At 36.1% G+C, this 24356-nt stretch overlaps 1 protein-coding gene and 1 long non-coding RNA gene across 3 annotated transcripts; one reads left to right on the top strand and one right to left on the bottom strand.

Annotated features, from left to right (window-relative positions):
• The first annotated feature begins 8787 nt into the window (after positions 1–8787).
• LOC145605016 (cell division control protein 48 homolog C-like) lies at positions 8788–18797 on the top strand. Of its 2 annotated transcripts, XM_081661023.1 has the most exons (11): positions 8788–9560; positions 10013–10674; positions 10885–11037; positions 13824–13940; positions 14120–14224; positions 15873–15935; positions 16021–16085; positions 16187–16388; positions 16554–16691; positions 16789–16872; positions 18159–18797. In XM_081661023.1, exons 1-10 carry the CDS (start codon positions 8813–8815, stop codon positions 16834–16836), a joined length of 2301 nt encoding a protein of 766 aa, XP_081517149.1. In that variant the 5' UTR covers positions 8788–8812; the 3' UTR covers positions 16837–16872; positions 18159–18797. The 2 variants fall into 2 exon arrangements, with proteins under 2 accessions (XP_081517149.1, XP_081517151.1); XM_081661025.1 differs by lacking the exons at positions 16187–16388; positions 16554–16691; positions 16789–16872.
• A 490-nt stretch (positions 18798–19287) lies between these two features.
• Positions 19288–23243, bottom strand: LOC145605311 (uncharacterized). Its single transcript, XR_014105041.1, has 2 exons — positions 23090–23243; positions 19288–19530 (listed from the first exon to the last, which is right to left on the bottom strand). It is a non-coding gene; the product is annotated as an uncharacterized LOC145605311 (long non-coding RNA).
• Between the last annotated feature and the right edge of the window lie 1113 nt (positions 23244–24356).

The following is a 24356-nucleotide window of genomic DNA, read 5'->3' on the forward strand; positions in this document are numbered from 1 at the left end:
TGGGGGCTATGCTCGCACAAGAGGTAGAAAGCAAAGAAAATGCTATTTACTACCTAAGTAAGAAAATGCTCGAGTATGAAACACGCTACACACCATTGGAAAAGCTGTGCCTCGCGTTGGTGTGGGCCACAACTAAATTGAGACATTACATGCTCGTGCATACCGTTTACGTAGTCTCACGAATGGATCCCCTAAAATACCTATTCGAAAGATCTACACTTAATGGGCGAATCTCAAGATGGATAGTAAATTTGGCTCAATTCGACATAAGGTTTATGCCTCAAAAAGCAATTAAAGGATCAGTGGTCTCGGATTTTCTAGCAGATTTCCCAATAGAAGATTCAACACCCTTAGAAGAGAATGAATTTCCGGACGAAAATTTAATGATGACAGAGGATGATACATGGACTCTATATTTTGATGGAGCCTCAAACCAAAAGGGGTGCGGCGTAGGAGTCTTATTAGTATCACCTAAGGAAGAACATGTCCCTATATCCATCAAATTAGATTTCGACGTCACCAACAACGCAGCTGAATATGAAGCATGCGTGGTAGGCCTCGAAACCGCTTTAGCCCTAGGCGTAAAGAAACTCCGGATATTTGGAGATTCATCCCTAATTATTAATCAAATCTCCAAAAGATGGAAGGTTAGGAGTGAAAGTTTAGCTCCTTACCAAACATATTTGGAAACTCTTACCGATCAATTGGAAAAAGTGGAATACACTTACCTACCTAGAGAGGAAAACCAATTCGCCGACGCCTTGGCAAGGCTAGCCTCAATGGTTAGAATACCTAAGGAAATTGAGCAAATGCCTTTAACCATAGAAAAAAGGCACAAACCAGCATACATCCAAGCCATAGAGGATGACGAAGTAATTCAAGAAGAAGAACCAGAGGAGGAACCATAGTTCGTAGATATATTGAATTATGTCACCAAAGGAGAATATCCTCCTCATGCTGACAAAAGAGCGAAAAGAGCATTAAGACTCTTAGCTTCCCAATTTGTACTCATAGGAAATGAACTACACAAAAGGGTACCTAAGGGACGAGCTCTATTATGTGTAGGCAAAAAAGATGCTCAAAGGGCTATGAGAGTAATCCATGAGGGTATATGCGGAACACATGTTAACGGCAAAATGCTAGTCCAAAAGATAATGCGAGAAGGATATTACTGGACTACCATGAATAAAGATTGTCATCAATATGTAAAAAGATGCCCAAAATGTCAAATTTACGCAAATTTGCAACATATCCCACCATCTCTTCTCTACACTTACACTTCACCATGGCCTTTCTCTACATGGGGAATAGACATAATTGGAAAGATTACACCTCCCGGAACAGGAGGTCATGAATACATCTTGGTTGCAATAGATTACTTTACAAAGTGGGTGGAAGCACAATCATATGCTAAACTCACCGCCAAGCATGTAGCACTCTTCATCGAAAGAAACATAATTTGTCGATACGGAGTCCCACATGAAATGATAAGTGACAATGGAACTCACTTTCAAGCAGAATGTGAAGAATTGCTACAAAAGTATGGTATTCAACATCACCATTCTTCCCCGTATAGACCTCAAGCAAATGGAGCAGTTGAGGCCGCTAATAAGAATTTGAAAACAATCACTGAGAAAATGATTGAAAATTATAAAGATTGGCCTGACAAACTTCACTTCGCACTGTGGGGTTATCGCACGTCAATCCGAACATCAACAGGAAATACGCCATTCAATTTAGTATATGGGATGGATGCCGTACAACCTGTAGAATTAGAAATACCTTCTTTACGCATTGCGTTAGAAAGTAAACTCGATGAAGTTGAGTGGACTAGAGCACGATATGAAGAGCTTATCCTACTCGATGAAAAACGACTAGAAGCTCTACATCATACCCAATGTTATCAAACCCGCATGGCTAGACATTTCAACAAAAAGGTCAAGACTAGAAATATCAAGGTTGGGGACTTGGTATTAAAAGCATTAAGGAAAAATGTTTTAGATCCAAGAGGCAAATTCCGGCCTAATTGGTCTGGACCATATATTGTCAAAACAATCCTGTCAGGAGGTGCGGCTAAATTAACTGATATGGATGGCAATGAATTTTCAAACATGACAAACCTTGACCAACTTAAGAAATACTACCCATAAGTACTTGAGTGAAACACTCAAGAGAGCTACGTTTGGCCTGATTCCTTAAATAAAGGATACGTAGGCAACCCGTACAGGGTGGGGCCACTTTAATTCCTTCAAATTCTGTATCCCCGAAGTAAAAGATGCACGTCCGCAAAATTTCAAGACTGGCGCCAGAAAATAGACTCTGTCGCCAGACGACAATTTTGTCGCCAGACGACAGAGCTAAATCGTCAGCGACAGTGCATCAGATAGCAGCGCCAGTCTTCTGCAAGTGTCTAGACAAGTTTCACGTATTCTGGAAATTTGTTCGACTCTCGTACTCGAATTAATTCTCCGAAAAATAAATGTTGTAATTGTTTTCATTGCTCTAATTGAAAGTTAATTAAAATAAAAGCTGAAATTTTATTGATTAATAAAGAAAGTACATTATTGATAAAATGAAAGCTGAAAAATTAACTAAAACAAATTAACTTTGTCTAATAAATCAAAAGAAAAGCAATGTTCTAATCTTTTTTCTCCTTCTTCATTCTTTTCCAATTTGTGTCCTCATTCTCTTCCTCTTGATCCATAACTTTCGCTAGGAGACAACCCTTAGAAGATCTACACTCTATTTTGGTATAGATAGTTTCTTCTTCCGCTAGGACTCCGTGTTTCTTCTCTACCCAAGCTTCCTTCTTAGTAGAATCGACTTTTCTTTTTCCTTGATTCTTCTTAGCACTCTTCTTTCTAGGCATAATAGGAGTCTTGAATTCAATTCTTTCCCCTAGGCGTTCTTTAGCAGGAACCTTCTTGTCACCTAGACGATCCTTCACATTGGTCTTTTCAATTGCGACTTGAGGTTTTTGGAATCTTCCATCAAGCCATTGCTTCACTTTATTTGACAAGCAAGGTGGTTCCTTATGGGTAATCACCTCCCATAAGGGCCTACCACTCCAGTATCCATCAAAGCGCTCAATCTCTTGTGACACAGGAAATTCATAAGGACGGCGAAGATCTCCTGTAGGGATGGTTTGTGCGAGACCATATTGTCTCATGACTCTACAAGGAAAGTAAAAGGTTAGTCTTGACAAGCTCGGGAGACGACAATATGCTTGGTTACTACAACCAATCATCGCCTCAATCTTCCACCAAGGAACAATCCAGTTTATGGTAAAGTCACCGGCAGCGAACACCTTGCTCCACTCACGGCGACCGATTTTCAAAAATCGTTTCTTTCGGCGGACTATGCAATTTGGAACATATGTGTGAATATCATCAGGAGGATTAATAAGCTTCAGCCTCTCCATGAGCCATATCTGCAAAATATGTATTAAATTAATATTACAGTGTAAAAATAATATTCTTTAGCCTTTGATAAATTAATAATAACATTATTTTATACCTGTAATAAAATTGGAGAACCTCTTAAAGGTGCTCTTGAATTCTTTCTTAGTGCATCTAACCACAGCATAGTCTCTCCAACAATTAATGGCATTGGATTTCTCCCAGATTCAACTTGTTCTATAACAGATATAATTATCGATTGCCCTTCATTATCTTTACCACTCACTAAGAGCAATTGGTTAAATAAACAATAAAGGAAAGCCCTTCTTTTATAGACACGGAAATCGGGATTGGGATTATCATAAAAATAATGTGCAAATTCTGTCAAATTAACTATGTTACCATGCACTATGTGTTTTAAAGCCGTCCCCCTCAAATCAAAAAAGTGTTCGAAATCCTTATAGTAATATTCATTGATTCTAGGCATTACCGCAAGGTCTGTGGAATAATAACCTATGATGGCCCCAAATTCTTCCGGTAAAGGACATATTTCATCATGAAAAATCTAAAACAATGAGTATCAATATTCCAATAGTCTATGGCAGAATAAATAAAGTCAATATCAAGACTCATCCCCTTGACTCCAAACATACCCCCCATATGAGAAAGATCTAATGCTTTTTTTATCTTTAGCAGTTAAGTGACGACACCATTCATCCATGTACCCACAAAAGGTTCTTTTAGCTAAAGGCATGATTACTAGTTAATTAACTATTTAATAAGCTGGTTAAATTATGCAGTAAACGGATGATTCGGGGGCTATTTATAACTTTTTTTGCACGACAGACTTCAATTCCTGCAGGAAACAGGAAAGCGCGTCTGTCGCCAGGCGACAAAATTGTCGCGTGGCGACAGAGGCTGTCGCGTGGCGACAGAGGCTGTCGCGTGGCGACAGAGGCTGTCGCGTGGCGACAGGATGGTTTACGCGGCGCCAGTTTTTTCCTTAGCAGCGTCACCTATTGCGCGTAGGAAACCGTGTTTTTACGTATTTGATTTCGACTTTGACTTGACTTACTGTTCTATTCCTCTTCTCATACCCTCAAATTATGATTTTTATTATTATTATTACTTTTGTTATTACTCCTATTATTATTATTATTATTATTATTATTATTATTATTATTATTATTATTATAGTAACGTTTAATTAATTTTAAGCTTGCCTTCATTTTCTTTTTTCTTTTTTGGGGGAGAGAGTCGGTACCCTCCATTAATATTAAAAATGACGGAAAAATTTTGCGCAAAAATTACACTTTCTCATACACTTATATACACAATGCATGCATTATAAAGTAAACAAACTAAGTAAATAAAATGTTCAATAAATAATAAAATTCATATATATATACAAGTGTCTGGTACATGAGTCACATAAATACAATAGGCAAAGTCCTACAAAAGTCAAACATAAAACAAACACAGGTACAACTGTGGCGCTGGAGGTCGCAAGTCGCGAGGAAGGCCAAATGTATCGAAAAATGCCCTACTCCGCGGAGTATGTCCATCATCGTCCCCTGGACCACCAGACGGCGCAAACTGCAGCTCAGGACCAGGCCACCTAACCTCACCCTGAAACCCGACGGAAAGAGGCTGGGACTGCAAAGGCTGCTGCGACGACGAGCCAAACTCGTATGTCCCACCACCCATCCCACCTCGAACGGTCGGCCCGGTCGGAATGTCCTCAGGTGATGACGCCGAATCCTCTACAGCGGCGGCCTCAGAACGACCACCTCGGCCACTAGAAGTAGTCCGGCGACGCCTCGAGTCGGACCTAGTAGTCTCTCTCCTAGGCTCGGGCCTCGATCGAGTGCGTGGAGAAGGAATAAGCTGCCCCTGCAAAAGTAAATCAGAGTTAGCAAATGCAACGAAAATAAAGCCAAAAAAACCAAACCCAGTGATGAATGCCTTGCACGTTGTGTTATTATCGAATTGGGTGAAAGTGATTCGAAAGCCAAATGTTGCGGTTTAGTTTTAATTAAATTCTTCTCTCTCTGTTTTTGAAAATGACTTTATTTATTTGAAAACGTCCATTTCAGTTTATTTTGGTCCATGATAAGGGTCCAATAATGGTGTAGTTGGATGGGGCTCGAAGAGACCTTTCCAACGATATATTATAAGCCCGATTCCGATGAATAATGAGGAAGTTATGGCCAAAATACTAAACTGGGCCCGGTTATTTATTTTAATACGGCCCAATGATCTAGAGGAGGGCCCAATATTAATTATTATTCCTAAAATTATTAGGATTAATTATAGTTTTCTAGAAGTTTCTAGAAAGTTCCTTTTAATTCTAATATTGTTAGATTTAATAATTAATTATCTTTTAAAGATTTTTATTTGGAATAAAATATTGTTTTGTTATCTTAAAAATACGTATTTTATCTTCTGTACGGATTCCGTAGATCAAGTTGATTAAAGATCGGATTCCGCGTGAAGAAAAACGCGCTAATACAGGCTGTCGCCAAACGACAAGTCTCTCGCCACGTGACAGACTCTGTCGCCGCGCGACAGACCCTGTCGCCTCGCGACAGAGTTAATTCCTGGCGACAGCGTGGAGTTTTATTCCTTATCAAATTCTGTGATTTTTCCGGATTATTTTCATTATAAATAGCGTCCGAACTCCTGTTTTCAGAATCATCAATTCTCATTCAATTCTCTCTTTTCTCTCTTGAGCAATATATGCTTTCTTTCTCTTTTTCTAAGCTAGTTTTTTACATACAATATTCCGCATACATTAGACTTAGAGTCTCTTAGCCAAGTTCGAAGTTGCCTTCGCCCTAGACGTGAAAGGTTCGATATTTCTGAGGGTTTGGTCCAAAACTAGTCTAAACTTTATTTAATTTGATTTCAATTTAATTCTTTAATTGTTCTTTATTATTTTCATTGAAGTTTACTAACTTGTGTATTTTGTTATTAGAAAGAGGTACGAGGCTTCAAAGTAAGTAGATTGGCTTACTCCTTATTTTATTAACAATGTAGATTGCATGCTAATTATTGTTTATAATTCCTAGTATCATGTTAGGATGCTTTTAATGCTTTCTAGTATCATGTTAGGATGTTATTTTATGCTTTCTAGTGTCATGTTTAGGGTGCCTCTTATCTTTTCTAATATCATGTTATCATGTTAGTACGATGTTAGGTTTAAAGCTTTGATCTTTATTGTTTAGTGACATGCTAGGATTTGTTATTAATATTGTTAGTATCATGCCTAGGATCTTGCTATTATTATTCAAGCTTTATTATGCCTTATCATGTTATTATCATGGTTATTATATATTGTTTATTATTTATGTTGCTTGATATTATTGTTATTGCTTGATCACGCCTTTTATGCAGGTTTAAAGGGAATTTGTACTTGAAATCACGCTTAATAAGATAATTAATAATTTGGTTTAGGCTAATGTGATTTTAACTCAAGTGATCGCCAATAATAGTTTTATTTGTGCATTAATTTCAACCAACATAGATAAACAGGGTAGGTTTAATATAATGTTTGTATGTCATTCGAAAAGCGCGCATGAATACGAGCAGAACAAACTAGAGGCCTATTTTATAGGGCGGGTCATTTCTTTTGTAGATTGGATTCGTACCCTCATCCCCGGACCCTGTTTGGTTCAAGACCTTATGGAGTAGTTGACGGTCCTTTGGATTGTCTTTTGGGTTTACAAGTTCCTAAAACTTGTTGGCGACTCTTTTTGCTCTTTGTCTTTCCCTTTGGAACGCCACCGTACTTTAGTGTATGATCACAGTGGGGTTCAAGTTTGGGGTTATCATAATGCTTGAAATATTCCCTACAGTTTTTGGCGACTCCACTGGGGAGGATTTCTATTTATATTCCTGAAATTTATTAAATTTTGGCAATTATTTAGAATGAGCGGATGAGACTCGAAAAATTCTAAGTATTTCATGTGCGTGATTTGATTAACATTATTGTCATATGCATTAAAAGGTCCTCATGGGAGTACCCCATGAGTCAATCCATAGGAATTTTACACGTAGGAAATTTGAGAAATATCTTTCATGACTAGGATCGAAAAGATGATGCGAAATCTGGAAAATTCGAAGAACACAGAAACTTGCCAAGGCATGTAGGAACTAGCGTCTAGAACACAGGGCTTGTCGCCCGTAAAAAGTTTTTGTCGCCTGGCGACAGTTCTGTCGCTTGGCGACAAGAGCTTTTTTGCGGCGACAGTCCCTATAGTCTGGCGCCAAGTTCTTCCAATACCGAGCCAGGGGTCTGTCTTCTTGCTTTGACCATTTCTAGTGTTGTTGGCTCGATTTTGCTTATTGATTGAGTCATTTTCTCACTTTTCTGAACCCATATGTGTTCTACATATGGATATAACCCTCTGGGGGTTCCTGCTTCACCTGCCCAATGGAATATTCCACTATCATGTGCAAAGTTCAGATTTGGTTTTGTTAAAAATTTTGGGGGTTTTTTTAAAATTTTTTTTAAAATTTTTTTGAAAGGTTAATTTTTTTTTTTTTAATGAATTAAGATAAATGGTTCAATTATATCATGACATGTGTCATGATTAATCCCTAATGACTAACGGAGTTAGCAGCCGTAGGTCATTAATGACACTTGATGAATTTTTAAAAAACTGGGTGACATTTGATGAATTCTGAAAAGTTCGATGACATTTGGTGAATTTTTAAAGTACTCAGTGGCATTTGGTGAAATAGCCGTTTTTTTTTATTAACCCGAATTTTTTTTATTAACCAGCCTGCCGATCCTTTAAATTAGCCGGGCCGGGTCAGGGTCAGGGTCTTTAACTAATAACCCATTGAACAACACTCCGCCTCTCTACCCCCCCTGTACACTGCCTTCTCCATTGAAGCGTGCTCTGAGTTCTCCATTCAAGCGCCTTCTCAGCTTTCTCTCCTTTATTCACGAAGCTTCTAAGGTTAGAATTCTGTTTCTAATCACCGAATATCAATTTATCAATTCTGTATAGTTTCACAGTATCATCAATTTGATTGTTTGTTAAGTCAATTTAGGGTTCTTCTAAGGTGAATTATTGAACTATTCATATAATTACTCAAGTTATGAATAATGATAATAAGCGATTTCATTGCTATAAATTTGCTATTCTTATTATATTTTAACTTCTAAGCGAGGTGAATTTATAGTGAATTTTCGATCCTACTTTGATTATTTAAGTTCAAATATTGAGGAATGTATATTTGATTGATTCAATTTAATTGGAAATTGGAAAGGAATGCGCTTTTTATTAAACTTGTATTGTGAAACTACTTTGTTTATGAAATTGTATCCATTTTCAAGAGTTTAATGGCAGATTACTTTGGTTTAAATTTGGTTTAGGGGTTTAGTAATTTGAATTGATAACACTATGAGAAAGGGATCGAATTCGCGTGGTGGTCGTAGCGCCCATAGGATTTTACAGCAACACTTGGAGGACTGCAACTTTGAGAGTGAGGAGGATGCTGTGAGATATCTACGTAAGACATATCCGGAGTACAGGAGGTGGAAAACCGCAATACTCACCAAAAATGTTAGAGAGGCCCTTTCTCAGCTTAAGCGGAATAATAGTAGTGGCGGTAGAGATGGTCAAGTTCAACAATCAACATCGACATCAGGATTAGCATCTTCATCCCTTGATTCAGGTTACGAGGAGGATTCCAGTCCGAAGTTTGACTTGATGAAAACAATGTTAAGGGAAGCCTATTGTGAACCTGATAAAACAGAAGAGAGTATGGAGGAGAAAAATGAGAAAACTATAGAATTATTAGAAAAGGATGAGATGGAGAATATTGTGATGCTTGAGAAAACTGGAGGAATAGGAAGTAAAAATATGGATTTAGATGATGGTAGAGATCAGGTGCACAAGCATCCCATGTTTAAGGATTTTGGTGGCATGCGTGAAGTGTTGGAGGAATTAAAATACAATGTGCTTATCCCACTTCGTTACCCTGAACTCCTCAACCGGCTGTGTCAGTTACATGCAGGGCCACCAACAGGAATTCTATTGCACGGGCCTCCTGGGTGTGGTAAGACCATGTTGGCTCAAGCTATTGCTAATGAAGCTGGCGTTCCTTTGTATCAGATTGCATCGACTGAGATTGTATCTGGTGTTTCAGGTATGTCAAATCAGAACTAGCTTATATTTTTGATATCTTTTGTGGCCTTTAAAGAGCCTACTATTGTTGGTAAAACCGTAGAAGGGAGAGAAGAGGATGAAAATGCACATTTCTTGCGACATTTCTTTCTTTCCATTCATATTTGAGTGTGTCACCTTTTTAACATGTCGTTAAGTTAATGAATGGAATAAAGCAATCAAGATTTTCTTGGCCTACTGTCTAATTTAAATTAGGGTTGGTTAAAAGTTTTTTTTTTTAAAAGAAAAAAAGGCTATGTGAGTATGTGACATTGCTTATGGTGTCGGCAGTGTGTCGTTGTGCAACTTAGATTTTCATCTTAGGGCTTTACATCTTCATGATGTCTTCTTTGGCCTTGCTTATGATGGTAAATGATATATATGTTAGGATTTACTTTAGCAGTCCTTGATGCTTCTTGTGTTTTAATATTGAAGGTGAGTCAGAAGGAAACATTCGTGAGCTTTTCTTAAAAGCCCGTAGGACTGCTCCTTCAATAATTTTTATTGATGAGATTGATGCCATTGCGGAGAAAAGAGAGAGCTCGCAGAAAAGGCAAGAAGGGCGAATTGTCACTCAGTTATTGAAATGCATGGATACTATATGTGAGAATGCTTCTGTAGCTGGTCAAAAGATATCTGTGAGTGGGAGTAAAGTACATTCATCTCCAGCAGTTCCGGAGATTTCAGTTTCTGAGAGCAAACAAGGCCATGTTGTTGTTATTGGAGCAACCAACCGTCCAAATGCTCTTGACCCTGCATTAAGGCGACCTGGAAGATTTAACTGGGAGATTGAACTAGGAGTTCCAGATGAAAATGCAAGGTTTGAGATACTTTCAGTCTTGACACATGATCTTGTTGTTCAAGAGGGTTTGAACCTTAGAAAGTTGGCTAGGGACACAGCAGGGTTTGTTGGGGCTGACCTGGAAGATTATGTTAGAAAAGCTTCTGTACATGCTATGAGGAAGATGATTAACTTAAAGAAGGATGAGGGTCTTAAGGAGTGTGCAGTTGGGCCCCAAGATGATGGTTGGTGGAAGCAACTACGTTTTATGCCTGGAGAAATGGAAACACTCTGTCCCAAAATGTCAGATTTTGAGGTAATTCAATGTCACTTTCCTGTAAATGTTTTCCTAAGTGAAAAAAAAGTTTTGTTCCGTTGTAAAATTTGCTACTTCTGCCATTTATTGTCCTGAAATGTTTATTAGTTTATGCCATTTATTGTCATGAAATGTTTATTAGTTTATGGATATAGGTGATTTTCCAAGTATGTTGATGTTTTTTTCCTCCTGGACTATGTATTGATTTAGGTTGCATTTAAGAATGTTCAACCGTCTTTAAAGAGGGAAGGTTTCTCTGCAGTTCCTAATGTGAAATGGGAAGATGTTGGAGGCCTTGGCACCATAAGGCAGGAGTTCCAGAGCTGTATAGTTGATCCTATTAGAAATCCTGAAGATTATGAGGTAATTAATTATACTTGATATTTTTTTTCAAGTATTCTGTTCTTGTCAAATTTATTAGTTTGATTATACTGTTTATATTTATTAGATTGCACGTACTCTTAACCAACACACATTTTGACTGGTGAACTTCTGTGATTGCTCTTTTATTTTTAATTGGAAAATTTCACAAGAATAATCCAACCTTTCGCTGGTTCTCCCAAAATAATCCAACCTTTGGATTAACCTTGAATAATCCCACCTTTACCTATTATTCTCCCTCACCGCCCCCAGCAGGTCACCATGCCCCCGTATGTAACTTCTAATTGGTTTGTTTGTTTATTTTTTATTTTTATTTTTTTTATTATTATTATTTAAAACTTAATTTTATATAAACAAAATAAAATTTCCCCCCCAAAAAAAAAACAGCTACCCTTAGCTTCCTACCATCAACCACACCGTCAATCCACCATCATCCACACCGCCGCAGCCGCCCAAAACACCATAGCACCATCACAACCCCACCATCGATCCACCCACACCGACCCACCTCCGCACCACCATCAACCAAACCAGAAACCCCCACTGTCCCAGCTTACGTCTTCTTGTGACAAAATTAACCAACCCATAAACCTCCACGCACCATCAACCAGCCCACAAACCTCCGCACCACCATCAACCAACCCACAAACCCCCACTGTCAAACCAAAACCCATAGAAACCACCCCCTTCTGCCTACTCTTTTAAAACCTCCCTTTCCCCGTTTTCCTTCTCTCTCCCTTCGTGGTAGTGATTGTGGTTTGTAATATGGAGAAAAGATGAAGGAGGTGGCTCACTGGCTGTGAGGACGAAAATGGAGGTGGTGGTTATTGTGGTTTGTGGTGATGGAAGAAGGAGTTAGGATGAAGGTTGTGTTCATGGAGGAAGGAGGAAGAAAGGTGTTCATGGAGGAAGGATGAAGAAAGGTGTCCATGAAGGAAGAGAGAGAAAGAAGTGGTCATGGAGGGAAAAAAAGGAAAAAAAAAAAAATTAGTTACCTAATCTTCAGGTAACCGGTCACTTAGGTTCAGTATGGGAGAATACATACCAAAGGTGGGATTATTCAGGGTTAATCCAAAGTTTGGATTATTTTAGGAGAACCAACGAAAGGTTGGAATATTATTGTGAAATTTTCCTTTTTAATTTTTATTTTTTTCCCCCTTTTAATAGTTCTTAATTGGCTTGTTTTACGTAGTCATTTTTTCTTTAATATGTGTAATCATTAAAATGTGTAAGATGTGATTTTGTGTTTTGCAATCACTAGCATTCTAGACTTTGTTATCCAAGAATTACTGGTAACTAGTTGTTATCAATTAGAATAGGCTTCATATGCAACTTTTATTTACTTATTTATTTATTTTTTATTTTGAATAATCGTGTGCAATGTGCAGTTTGTATTTTCCAATGTAACTAGTATTTGGTTTACTTAGGATTGTTGTATGTGTAGCAATGGTTTACCAATTTGTCTACTTTCTATTTAGGCCCCATTTCGTTTGATGTAAAACATAATGAAAAATTTGTTTTTATGGAAAACATACTTTCAAGGAAAACCACACTCGCAAGATAATTTTACTTTGTTTGGTTCTTACAAGAAAAGTTAAAGAGAAATGAAAAATAGGAGGGGAAATGTGGGTATGGATGAGAAGAAAGTAAAAAGAGGAAGGAAAATGAGGCTTCCCTTGTTTAGGAAAGGAAAATGTTTTCCATTATTGTAGATGCAATTTTCCACCATTGAGAAAATTATTTTCCACCCCATCACAAACCAATCAAAGGTAAATGGGAAATTCATTTTCCGTGAAAACATTTTACATCAAACCAAATAGGGCCTTAATGACTTGTAGCCATTTAAATTAGTAGTTCATTTTAGACATTATTTAAAGTGGTCAATGATATAAGTTTTGGCAAAAATTTTATGGTAAAAATTACAAGTCAATTAGCTGTCAAAAATTTAAAAACAAAACTAATAAAAGTGCAGGATTAGATATTGTTTTTCAAGTAACAACTCTACACTACAAGCCATATTAAACTATCAACACACGTCACAATGTGGGTAGGAACTTGAATATTGTGGTTTTGTCTACTTTAATTGGGCTTATGGAGCTATGGGTTTACCAAATTTAAGTTCAATAGTTGTAAAGTTGTTGTAAAAAAAAAAAAGATATGGTTGTAAGTGCTAGGTTGGGTGGGTAGACAGGTATTACTTTAAATCCACCACCTAACCACTACCCATGGTGGGTATGACTATTGTACCCATACCATACCCGCCCCGCTGACGTGGTGTGGAACCAGCATTTTTGTACCCACTTGCATCCCTATCATAAATACTTCTCCATTCTATACATGTGTAAGAAGTTGATAATGGTACATGGTTTGATTGAGTTTCAGGAAGTTGAAGAGTATATTTTTTACATTATTTTATTAATTTATTGAGGAAAGCACATGTATTTCAGTACAACTAGTAGGTTCTTGTTGATGAGTGTTTCATGATAAGCTGCTAACCTTTTCAATTAAGAGAGGTTTATCTGCTTTTTAAACCCTACTTGCTTTGCTGCTTGTACAGAAATCACTTGCAACTCTTGTGCTTTCCGTGATATTTTGTCTTTTTTCAAACTGACTTTATAATGAGTCATTGCAGCTAGAAATTTTTTACACCATTTCCACTATCAAGCCAGTGTGACTGTTGATCTGGTTCCCATGTCTGCTTTTATGAGCAGCATCTTATGTCTGATGATTTTTGTATATTGACTCTTATTTCTGCTGATATTATTCAGGGACTTGGAGAAGATTTGCCAGCAGGATTCTTGCTTTATGGTCCCCCTGGCTGTGGTAAAACGTTGATCGCCAAGGCTGTTGCTAATGAGGCTGGTGCAAGTTTCATTTACATCAAGGTCTATTTTCACTGCTCCCTGCTGTAAATTTCCCCCTCACCCCCCCCCCCCCCCCCCCCTGGTCTGTTTGCATCTTTGCTTTCTAGGGATTGGGCCTTTAAAGCATACTCACCTTGCTATGAAGTACTGAATGTTCTGTTTTTTTTTTTTTTTTTTTTTTAAAAAAACAACCTTACCAGGGTCCTGAACTTTTGGATAAATATGTTGGTGAAAGTGAATTAGCTGTTCGCAAGATCTTTAATCGTGCAAGGACATGTTCTCCATGTATTCTCTTCTTTGATGAGGTATGAATATTTTTTCTTGAAGTTATAATTATTGTTTTAAATGTTTACATTGTTGTTGCTCGTTGCTAGTTTCCTTTGTTGGCTTGTAAGTTTTAATATAGCCAAGAGAGGCAAATTTGAACAGCCTTTTGGCCAAGCATTATGATGAAATATCTTAAAGGCAAATTCTAGTGTAATAGGCAATGGGTTATCTACATGATGAGGTCACTATTGCTTTTTTTCATGAAATAGTTGGGACATTGTCTTTTTTGAGAGGAGAGAAAGGAGGGGGGGGGGGGGTGTTGGTTTGATCAAGCTTTCGGCTTTGCATTATGATGGGATCTAAAAGGAAAGTTGTTGTGTAATAGGCAATGACTTTATCTAGGTCACTATTGCTTTTCTTGTTTTTCTTCATGAAATTTGCTAGATAGTTGGAGCTTTTTTTATTTATATATTTATTTATTTATTTTTTTGGGGTGAGGTGGTGGGGGGGGGGGGGGGGGGGTGGGAGTGCGGGGTTTATATGGTGCTATGTGACACTTTTGTATTTATTTTTTCATACTTACGGTGTTTGGTGTGGCTGAAAATACAAAGCCAGAGGTGGTAATATTATGGTAAACCAAACATTAATTTCCCTAACCTATGCGAAAGTCTTGCAATCCTAAATCAATGGGGAGTATCAGTCTATATAATGTTTTAGATGCTTATATACGCCTTGAGGGCGCATATAACATTACCCATTTTAAATTCCAATATGCCCCAACCACAATTTAGTGACTAAATCATGTGAATCCCATTTATATGGAGAAGACATGTGAAATATGATGTATTATTGATTGTATGTTCCTTTTTGAGATGAATGTAGATGATTGTAGGCTTAAGGCCTTAATCACCTCAAAATACTTGGCTTCCTTTTGATATGCTCCACTCATATTGGTGTAAAAGCCTCTAATGCTAAAAAATTACAATGCTCGTATCCATGATTTAACTTTCCACACCCTCCCTTTTCTCGGTGCATTCATATTTGTAATTCCAACTTTCCTTATAATTTTGTGAATTGCTGCTTGAGAGTTGAGATGTTAATTATTATCAGCTATGTCTCCTTTTAAAGCCATCTGCTATCCAATGGCATGTGATCTATTTCCATTTGTTTGGTCTCATCATGAAATACTGTGTTTTTTGCAATATCTTTCATCTCTCTATCATCAAATCTAATCTTATTGGGTGTTTTCTTTAATCTCCTGTGTACACATTTTGATAGTAAGAATAATTCTACATTTCTAATAATTGATTGTTAGTGGACAGCTTGCCCAATCTGAGATATTAAAGCAATATTTAATACCTCTTGATCTTAATCTCTTGATTGTTGAATTGTCAAGTGACGGCCAAACAAAAGCTCAAAGTGGTTGCCCAGCTCACATTATTTACCTTGAGTTGAGATATATGCTGTCACTAATGCACTCTCATCCCAAAAAACTTATTGGAAACTTAAATTAAGATCTTAAAGCTCTCACCATGTCAAGGACGTAAAAATCCTTACTTTTTATATGCCCATTCTTTTATATCGGTGTATTGCTAATTGTGTGTATCATAACAAGAATAGGACTACAAGATAAATTCAGGAATCAAATTCAATTGATGACATTTGAAAATGCTAAACTTGTCACAGGTGGATGCTTTGACTGCAAATCGTGGAGAATCTAGTGGGGTTACTGATAGGATACTTAAGCAGGTTCTTCACTTTGTACCACTGTATAGTTTTGGTTTATTTTTCACATGGGCACTCAGATGTTTAAAATCTTAAACTGTCATTGCAGCTTCTTATTGAGCTAGATGGTGCAGAGGAAAGACGGGGGGTTTATGTCATTGGTGCTACAAATCGGTATACTTTTTATTTTTTTTTTCATTACTTATCACTGCTAGTAATATGTTTTATCAATGCCAAAATCCTCCTATATGACAGTCTTTATCTGGATGTTCTAGACCTAAGTTGATAGATCCTGCTTTATTGAGGCCTGGAAGATTTGAGGAACTATTATACATTCCTCTGCCTAGTCCACAGGAACGTGGCTTGATATTGAAAGCTCTTGCAAGAAAGAAACCTATAGATACCGATGTGGATTTAATTGCTATTGCAGAGAGAACAGCTTGTGATCATTTTAGTGGTGCTGACCTTGCTTTCCTGGTTTGTTCACCCCATTCCTTGTTTCTTATCTTTGCTATGTCTTTATCACAATTCTGGTACTCCTACATCCCTCAGTGGATGTTCATTAAAATCTTGATATTCCTTTCAATTAGCAATATAGGCTAAGTATTTTTTTTTTCTTTCTTTCTTTTGGAATACTGCTAGATGCGGCAAGCCAATAGGTTTGCTCATGACGAGATGCGATTATTGAAGCAAAAGGGTGCAGGTGCCATTCCTTGGATAATTAATAATAGTCATTTTGAAAAAGCATTGGTGGGAATGAAACCTTCTGTTAACGAAAAGGTATATTTGTTTTAATTGCATCATTGGTGTTTTAAACTAAACAAAATGACTGTCTAACATGTCTTGAATATTCTCTTATTTTTATGTGGGGGAGCAGCAAAGAAATTACTATGATAATTTGTCACTCGATTTTTCGCCAACCTAACCAATGTCGAGATAAAAGCGCTGAACGCATGTGGAGGTATATAATACTTTCCTTAATTGAGTTTGTTGTTAGTTTCATTGCATGTCTTAAGGCTATGTTTAGCTCACCTAAAATCTGGTCTGAATTTATCGTTCAAATCTACTCTTATCTGATTCTTTTCAAGTTAATAATGTAAATAATATGACTATTTATTTATTTTGATAGGAATATTATTATTACTATTATTCAAATAAATAAGAGTGGTAAAAAGGCGAATTGGTGTAAGGAATAAGGAATAACATAAGAGTGTGTGGAATTAGGTAAATATTAGGCTTTGTTTGGTTGACATGACATTAAATTCCCTTAGGAAATTGCATTTCATGGGAAGTTATTTCTCTCATGAAATTCGTATTTGTTTGGTTGGCAAATTTAGAAATCCCATGAATTAATATTTTTTTTGTCAACCAAACAACTCCTCAATTAATCAAATCTCATGAATTTTCACTTCCCCCATTTTATATTGTCAACCAAACAAGGCCGTAAAGGTTAAGGGAGTAAGATAGATATTTTTGCTTATTAAAAATAGAATAAGGATATGGGTACATCAAATTAAAATATCTTAAAGCGAAATATGGCTACATCTATCAAAAACAAAGGGAGTATTGTTATTGTAACTTGCAAATATGTGAAATTAACTGAAAATCCTATATACAAAACAATATAGTGTTGTTTTTAGTTTTTTATATTGGTGTTTAAATTACAAAAGTGTAAAAAACGGAACTTGTGTGACTAGTATTTTTATTGTTTTGGCTATGCTACTTCATATGTAGGTTTTGCTTTTTATAAAGAACCTATTTCAATCAAAATCCACCTCTAAAAGGAAATGCATATTAATACTGTACAACAAAATAAAAAAGTTACATCTCTCTAGATGCCTTAAAATGTTACATGTGCATCATACTTACAATTGTACCATGCAGATAATGCATTCATTCATGCTCTCATTAAAGCCGTCCAAAATGAATAAATTATAATTATTACCAATTTATAAAACAAATTCTCTGATGTGATTTGATTATTTCTAATTCAACCTGAACTTTAAAAAAATTGTGATATGATATAATGATATGGAATATACATGTTTTCTTATCTATTTGACTCAAACTTATTTGCTTTTATACTACGTATATGATCTGATTTGATCTTAGCCTAATTCCATTATTTTGATATGTATATTTAAGTTGTTGTGAACGGTTGGTTTTACTCAACTGATGTCCCTTAAGAGTTCTGATTTACTCTTGAGCCTTTTCTACTTGCTAATCCTGCTTTGTTCTCCATGAAAGGTAATGTGTTGAATTCAATGGTTCTTACCGCTTGAACTGCATTATAAAAAGCGTGACGAGACTATACTAACTACTAAATGGCGGTGATATGAATGGTTCCTCACACTTGGGATCTTTGTTGATGCATTGACTTAACATAATTCATGTTTTGCTCATGTTCGTGGAAGGGTAACTATGTTGCTCATGTATTGGCCAAATTTCCTTTAAAAAAGAATTTTGAAGTGAGGGTCTCCTAATACATCACCCCGTGTACGAGTACTCTTGAATGAACTTCGTTTGCTATGGTGATGAATCTAAAAGATTCTTATTGTTGCATGTTGAGAATGGTTATGCTGTGGTGTACTCTGGTGCTGGACCTGTTGGTGTTGTTCTTATTACCGTTGCTCGTTTAACTTTCTCATTGCATTGAGACGACAAGCTATATTTGAAGGCCTGCTTAGTTCTGTGTAGAGCTTCATTTTGGGGACATTTAAAATGCAGTAATTTTAGAGGGACAATACCACAAAACCGTTGCATATATGAGGGTTATTATTAAGCTATAGGATCATCTTGATTATTGTTATCAATTTTGTATTAATATTATTATCTTTTTGTAAAACTTCATTTTCTGTTTATGGAATTTTAGTTATTCTCTATAAACTAAGAAATACTCTTGTGGTTTCGTCCCATATGTGCCTATTGTGTTAGTACGATCTTGAGATATACATTTGACTACCAATATTTTCCATTATGTATCAACTGAAAGTATAAAAAGTTTATATTATAAATAGGATATAAATATACATGTTGAATCTGACAACACTTTACCATTTTTTTAAAATATAGGAAATTTTGTCAAAAATCACATATTAATCCTTTTGTGAAAAACCATTTTTTTACAAAAATGTTGTAAAAAACCACCAAGAAAATCTCGAAGGCTAACTGGAAAATCACTTGCGTAGGGCTCGAGAAATTCATAAGGCCTTAAACCTGAATTTGCAAAAGACAGTAAGAACTTCATAGCTGAGACCAAGGTTCAGAAGGAGCCAATTTATCTTTCATTTTAGGCCCTTCCTCACCCCAACTATATTCAAGTCTACTTTAGTTGCAGATATATAAATTGATGATGGTTGTCCTCAGAAAATTTGGATAATAAACAGAAATCAGACAATTGTCTTTATAATTGCTATAAAGTATAGATCAGAAACACAGATTTACATTCTCGACTAACTTGTAAGCTTTACTACAGATAAAATTATCGTACAAAAAGATACATAATTATATGCTCATAAACAAGAAGAAAAATCTACGATATCATTGTCAAAATCTAGAAGGGCCAGAAATCATGTTGAGGCTTCTTCACCATAATCTGATTGTACTCAGGTCTTGATGTCTGCAATAAATAAGAACCACCATAAGATAAATAATGACGCAGGACATCTGCCACAATCCTATCTTAATAATAATTTAACAACCTTTCCCTCTCATTTGCTTACAACATACAAAGTCTTACAAGTTACACTATCCTAGAGGAAAATCTACAGGTGCATGCTAATACCTACCCATTTGAAAAGCACAATACCAACACAGGTAGCTCAGTTATGAGAAAACAATAACAATTAACTTAGAAGACACAATAAAGGATAGAACCATTCATGTTGATTTCTATGGCTGGCTGTTATACACGAAAATCAAACATTTAAGAATTATTGCTATACAGCATTCAATGTTGAGAGCAAAGTAGATCAGATAGTCCAGTAAAACAACACACTCCAGCTTATTGCACGGCCTATCAAACTCCTGTGAGTCTGTTACTGGTATTAATTCAATAGCATGTTCATTTATAGCTATCCCATCTATAATACAAAAAGAACTTTGGTACCTCCGTCCCCCTTCCCCAACCCCACACACTACCTCTCACCTGTGACGACACACTTTCATTTAATCTGTTGTAAAGAGAAGCAGATTGATGCATGATACTCTGTATATATTTAAGGTGATGGGTGCCTTTTAGTAAACCAAGGTCATCCATCTAACATCACTAATAATTTATTCAATTACATTTGGCAATTATACATGGATTTAAAAGTCACGTGAAAGTGATACATTTCATTTGCAAACTGATAAGTAAATGCAGATTGAGCAACTCCATGAAGGGTGATGGGTGCCTTTCAGTATAGAAAGGACGTGAAGTAACACCAATAATAATTCACTTAATTTATTGCCTGCAAAGGTCAAAAAGTCACTTAAAAAAGATACCAATTCATTTGCAAATTGGTTAAGGAGTTGCAAACTGATTACTTGAGTAGGGATAGCAGCAGAAGGTATGTTACATATTCTTGTTACAAATACAAGAATTTGTAACAAAGAATAGACCACTTAAAAGAAACATATATGATTGGCTGATTGCTATATTCTATTGCAGCTTTCTCTCAAATATGAGTTTTATTGAGCAGATAATTCTGCTGTTTGGAAAGAATAGTCAAATTGTCCAGATACCTCATAATGGAAAAAAAAATAAAAAAAAATAGAATAGCCATAATTTTACTAGAGTACCCCTTATTAAGTTGTCTCATACCCAATTTGTATCCACCCCTCCCTTTAATGTGGGATGTTTGCACATTTAATCACGATCCATTCATGTTATAAATTACAAAATAGTATAGGTAACTTTTTCCTAACAAAAGGATAGTTTTATAGAAGATATACACAAAAAATCTCAAGTTCTCAACTATGGATTGTATTTCTATAGCAATCCCAACTATAAAAATACTTGTATAATCCTAACTATGGGAGAATTTTTCCCAAAATGATCCATGATTACCAGTAACTTGTTCAACCGCTAATTCTTTTTTTATTGCATTCCTTCCCCTTTCTCTCTTTCCCACCTTTCATTCTCACCCATGACCCACCAGCTCCCTTGCCCTGCCAACAACCGCACTCCCTACCTAGTCACCCTTGTCCTTCCCCCGACCAACAAATCACTGCCACTAAGTCTCTTCCATCTTGTTGCCGTTGAATTTGCAACTTCCAGCCACTCCCATCTTCTGCCTAAATCAACCTTGCCTAACCATCCATTAATGTAGACTATACCACCATCCCCATTCATCCAAAACTATTGCACAACTGCATTTAATTTCACTTTTAGATTTAAATCACTAGTACTTACAATCTAAAATTTAAAGAGTTTCCACAAACAACTAAAATGAAAGAACTCCAGCAATTACTCAGCAACGACATCATATTCCTTTTTTTTTTTTTCTTCCTTCTTCTATGAGCAGATTTATTAAAATAAAAATATTCTTATGCATTTCCTTCATTGCTCATTCATATGCCTGAATTAGACAAAATAAAGACAAATCAGCAATATTTGCTTTTTATTTTGATTTTGAGCAAGCCAATTATCCAATCAAAGTTTCAGGATTCTAATTTTCTTCTACTAGTGGCAAATGATCCTGAAAATTTTGTGGGTGTGAATCATGACTCTTGGATGAAGCCACATTCAACAAATTGTATTTTGTAAGAATAATTTTGCTTAATGTGAGTGAATAGCTTGAGGTGCTTTTATTCTAGTGTCAAGATGAAAGTGATGGTTTCTAGCAACGACACATAGCAGACGAGTTAGTTTTGGTGGGGAAGGAGAAGCATAGTGGTGGACGGGAAGGAGGGAGAAGTATGGCCATATGGGTAGACAAAGGGAGTTAGGGGCAGAACTTTTAAGAAAAAAAATCCAAAAAAGACTCATTATGCTACATGGCCCAAGTGACCCGCTAATTCAGTTCATGGAGGTCATCGGTTCATTTGGGAAGGAACCAATCCCCCCCATTCTAGAACATGTGGGATTATTATGGGAAGACTACCCATAGTAGTAATTATTCATGTGAATTTTTCCAATTATATATTGGAAGATTGAGAAGAAAAAATCGCTATCCTAACAAAGACACAAATTATGATAGGATATCTTAATATGCTTCCTTTTCAACTCAGAGATAAAGACATAATGGGCAAGCAACTAGGCACGCAACTTCAACAAAAAGACATCTCAACTTTAAGAAAAACATAAAATAAACCTCCATTGACAAAAGGGGGACTAATCTAATAATAATCACTATACCTAATTCACTAAACCTTCTAAACAGAATATTAACTAAAGTCACTAAACCTAATTCAAACCTACTTGAGAGACTATGTTGCTTGGACTTCTTTCTCGATCCTATAAAACCCATATGGCAATAATTTTTGGGACATAATTAGATTGGCATACTTTAAATACTCCAATTTCCCCAAAAGAGCAATCAATCAATGGTACTTTAACACTTCAACATTCACGAGCAATTAGTGAAATTCAACATTAAGCTAAATGAAGGCAAGAAAGCAGTTCTGCTAAAATAACATTAAGCTAAAACAATGTTAATTGACTAGTATAACTAACAATTCACCTGCAAACACTGGTAATTGAACATTCATCAAAACGAGGACAAAAAAGGCTGTTTTTCTAAACAAAATCAGTGAGTTAAACTTATAATTGACTCGGCTATTTACAACAACAAAACCAAATCCTTATTCCAAAATTGATGAGTTCGGCTGCGAATCATCCACAAAGATCCTCTTTTTCCATTTGCTCCTATCTAATGCCCTACATGAACTTGGCTATAACTAATGAAATCAACAATTCATCACCTACAAATCATATCGCAGTTCTAAACCCCAAATAAGTCCCAAAATTAAAATTCATATATTATAAAATTAAAAAAAACCCTAAAGTCTTACAGCAATTCTTCCAAGAAATTCTAGGTTAAACAAATCATAAATCAAAACTCAAAGTAACGAACAGAAATTGAACTTGAAAACAACAATTAACAACTGAAACCAATTATCAAATTGAAAAGGTGATTAAACGAAGATTAGAATCAAAATTTAGAAGAAAAAAAGGGGAAATTGAGGAGACTTACGAGATCTTTGAAGAGGAGAAAAGCGACGAGAAAAAAGAGGAAGAAAAGAATCTCAAATTCGGCAGCACGAAGATGGAGGTAAATGGAGGTTGTCAACGATGGTGGTTGCCGCTTCAATCCCTTACCCCGCATCTTTATCCTTGGCAATTTTGCAACTTAGGGCTTGTTTATATTTATTGAACTGAGCTGAACTGATCTGAACTGAACTGATTGGAGCTGAGCTGAACTGAACTGAACTGATTGAAACTGAACTGAACTGAATTAAGCTGAAATGAATATTTTATGTGAGAGGGAAATTCAGAGATGAACTAAACTGAACTGAATTGATTGGAACTGAACTGAACTAATTGGAGCTGAACTGAACTGAAATTAAGTAAATGTGAACAGACCCTTAGTTTCGATACTTTGTTGGAAAATTTGTCTAGAACTACCCGTAAGATAGGGTGTTTTGTTAATAACTACCTTTTTTTTTTAATTGTTTACAAATTACAACTAACCGCAAGATTAAAAACGTTTGTATAGCACTACCCATTAATGTATTCCGTCCAATTTACACGTTAATGGGGCCACCATTAACTTTTCCCACCCAATTTACTCCCCCAACTACGTTTTTTCTCTCCTCACTTTCTTTAATTCCTTTCCCTCCAATAATAGTCAAAAATCCGATTGAAGAATTCGAGCAATTGAAGACAACTGCATGTAATCTCTCACACATTCCTTCTAATTAATTGATTTTCGCATTTGTTTACAAGTTTTAATTGATTGGAATTACAAGAATTAGGATTTACATTAGTGTTTCAATTTAGGGTTTATGTGTTCAATAATATTTGGGGGTTTTTGATTAGGGTTTGGGGGTAAATTGAGTAATGGGAATCAGTAATGCTGGCTTAGAGATAGAATTTTGAAGCATTTTAATAACTAAATTGACATTTTAATTTGCAGGATGTCCAATTCTTCATACCATTCAGCTATGTAACTTTATCCAAACAAGTGCAATTGTGGCATTCCACCTAAACTGAAGACTTCGTGGACTACAAAAAATCCTGGGAGAAGATGAAGCAAAGCCAGGGATGGTAGGGCTGCAAATTTCTGAAAAAGGGACGAAGATGATGGTGAATATTCGTTGCTTAGGTTAGAAAGGTTGAAGGTCAATTGAAGAGTAAAAGAAGAGAGTGGAGTAATGGAGGAAAATTAAAAAAGGGAGGGTAATTGGGGAAGTGGGCCCCATTAACGTGTAAATTGGACGGAAAACGTTAATGGGTAGTGC

Source organism: Chenopodium album, chromosome 22 (genome assembly GCF_948465745.1).
Source record: "Chenopodium album chromosome 22, dcCheAlbu1.1, whole genome shotgun sequence".
In the NCBI taxonomy this organism is placed as follows: Eukaryota; Viridiplantae; Streptophyta; class Magnoliopsida; order Caryophyllales; family Amaranthaceae; genus Chenopodium; species Chenopodium album.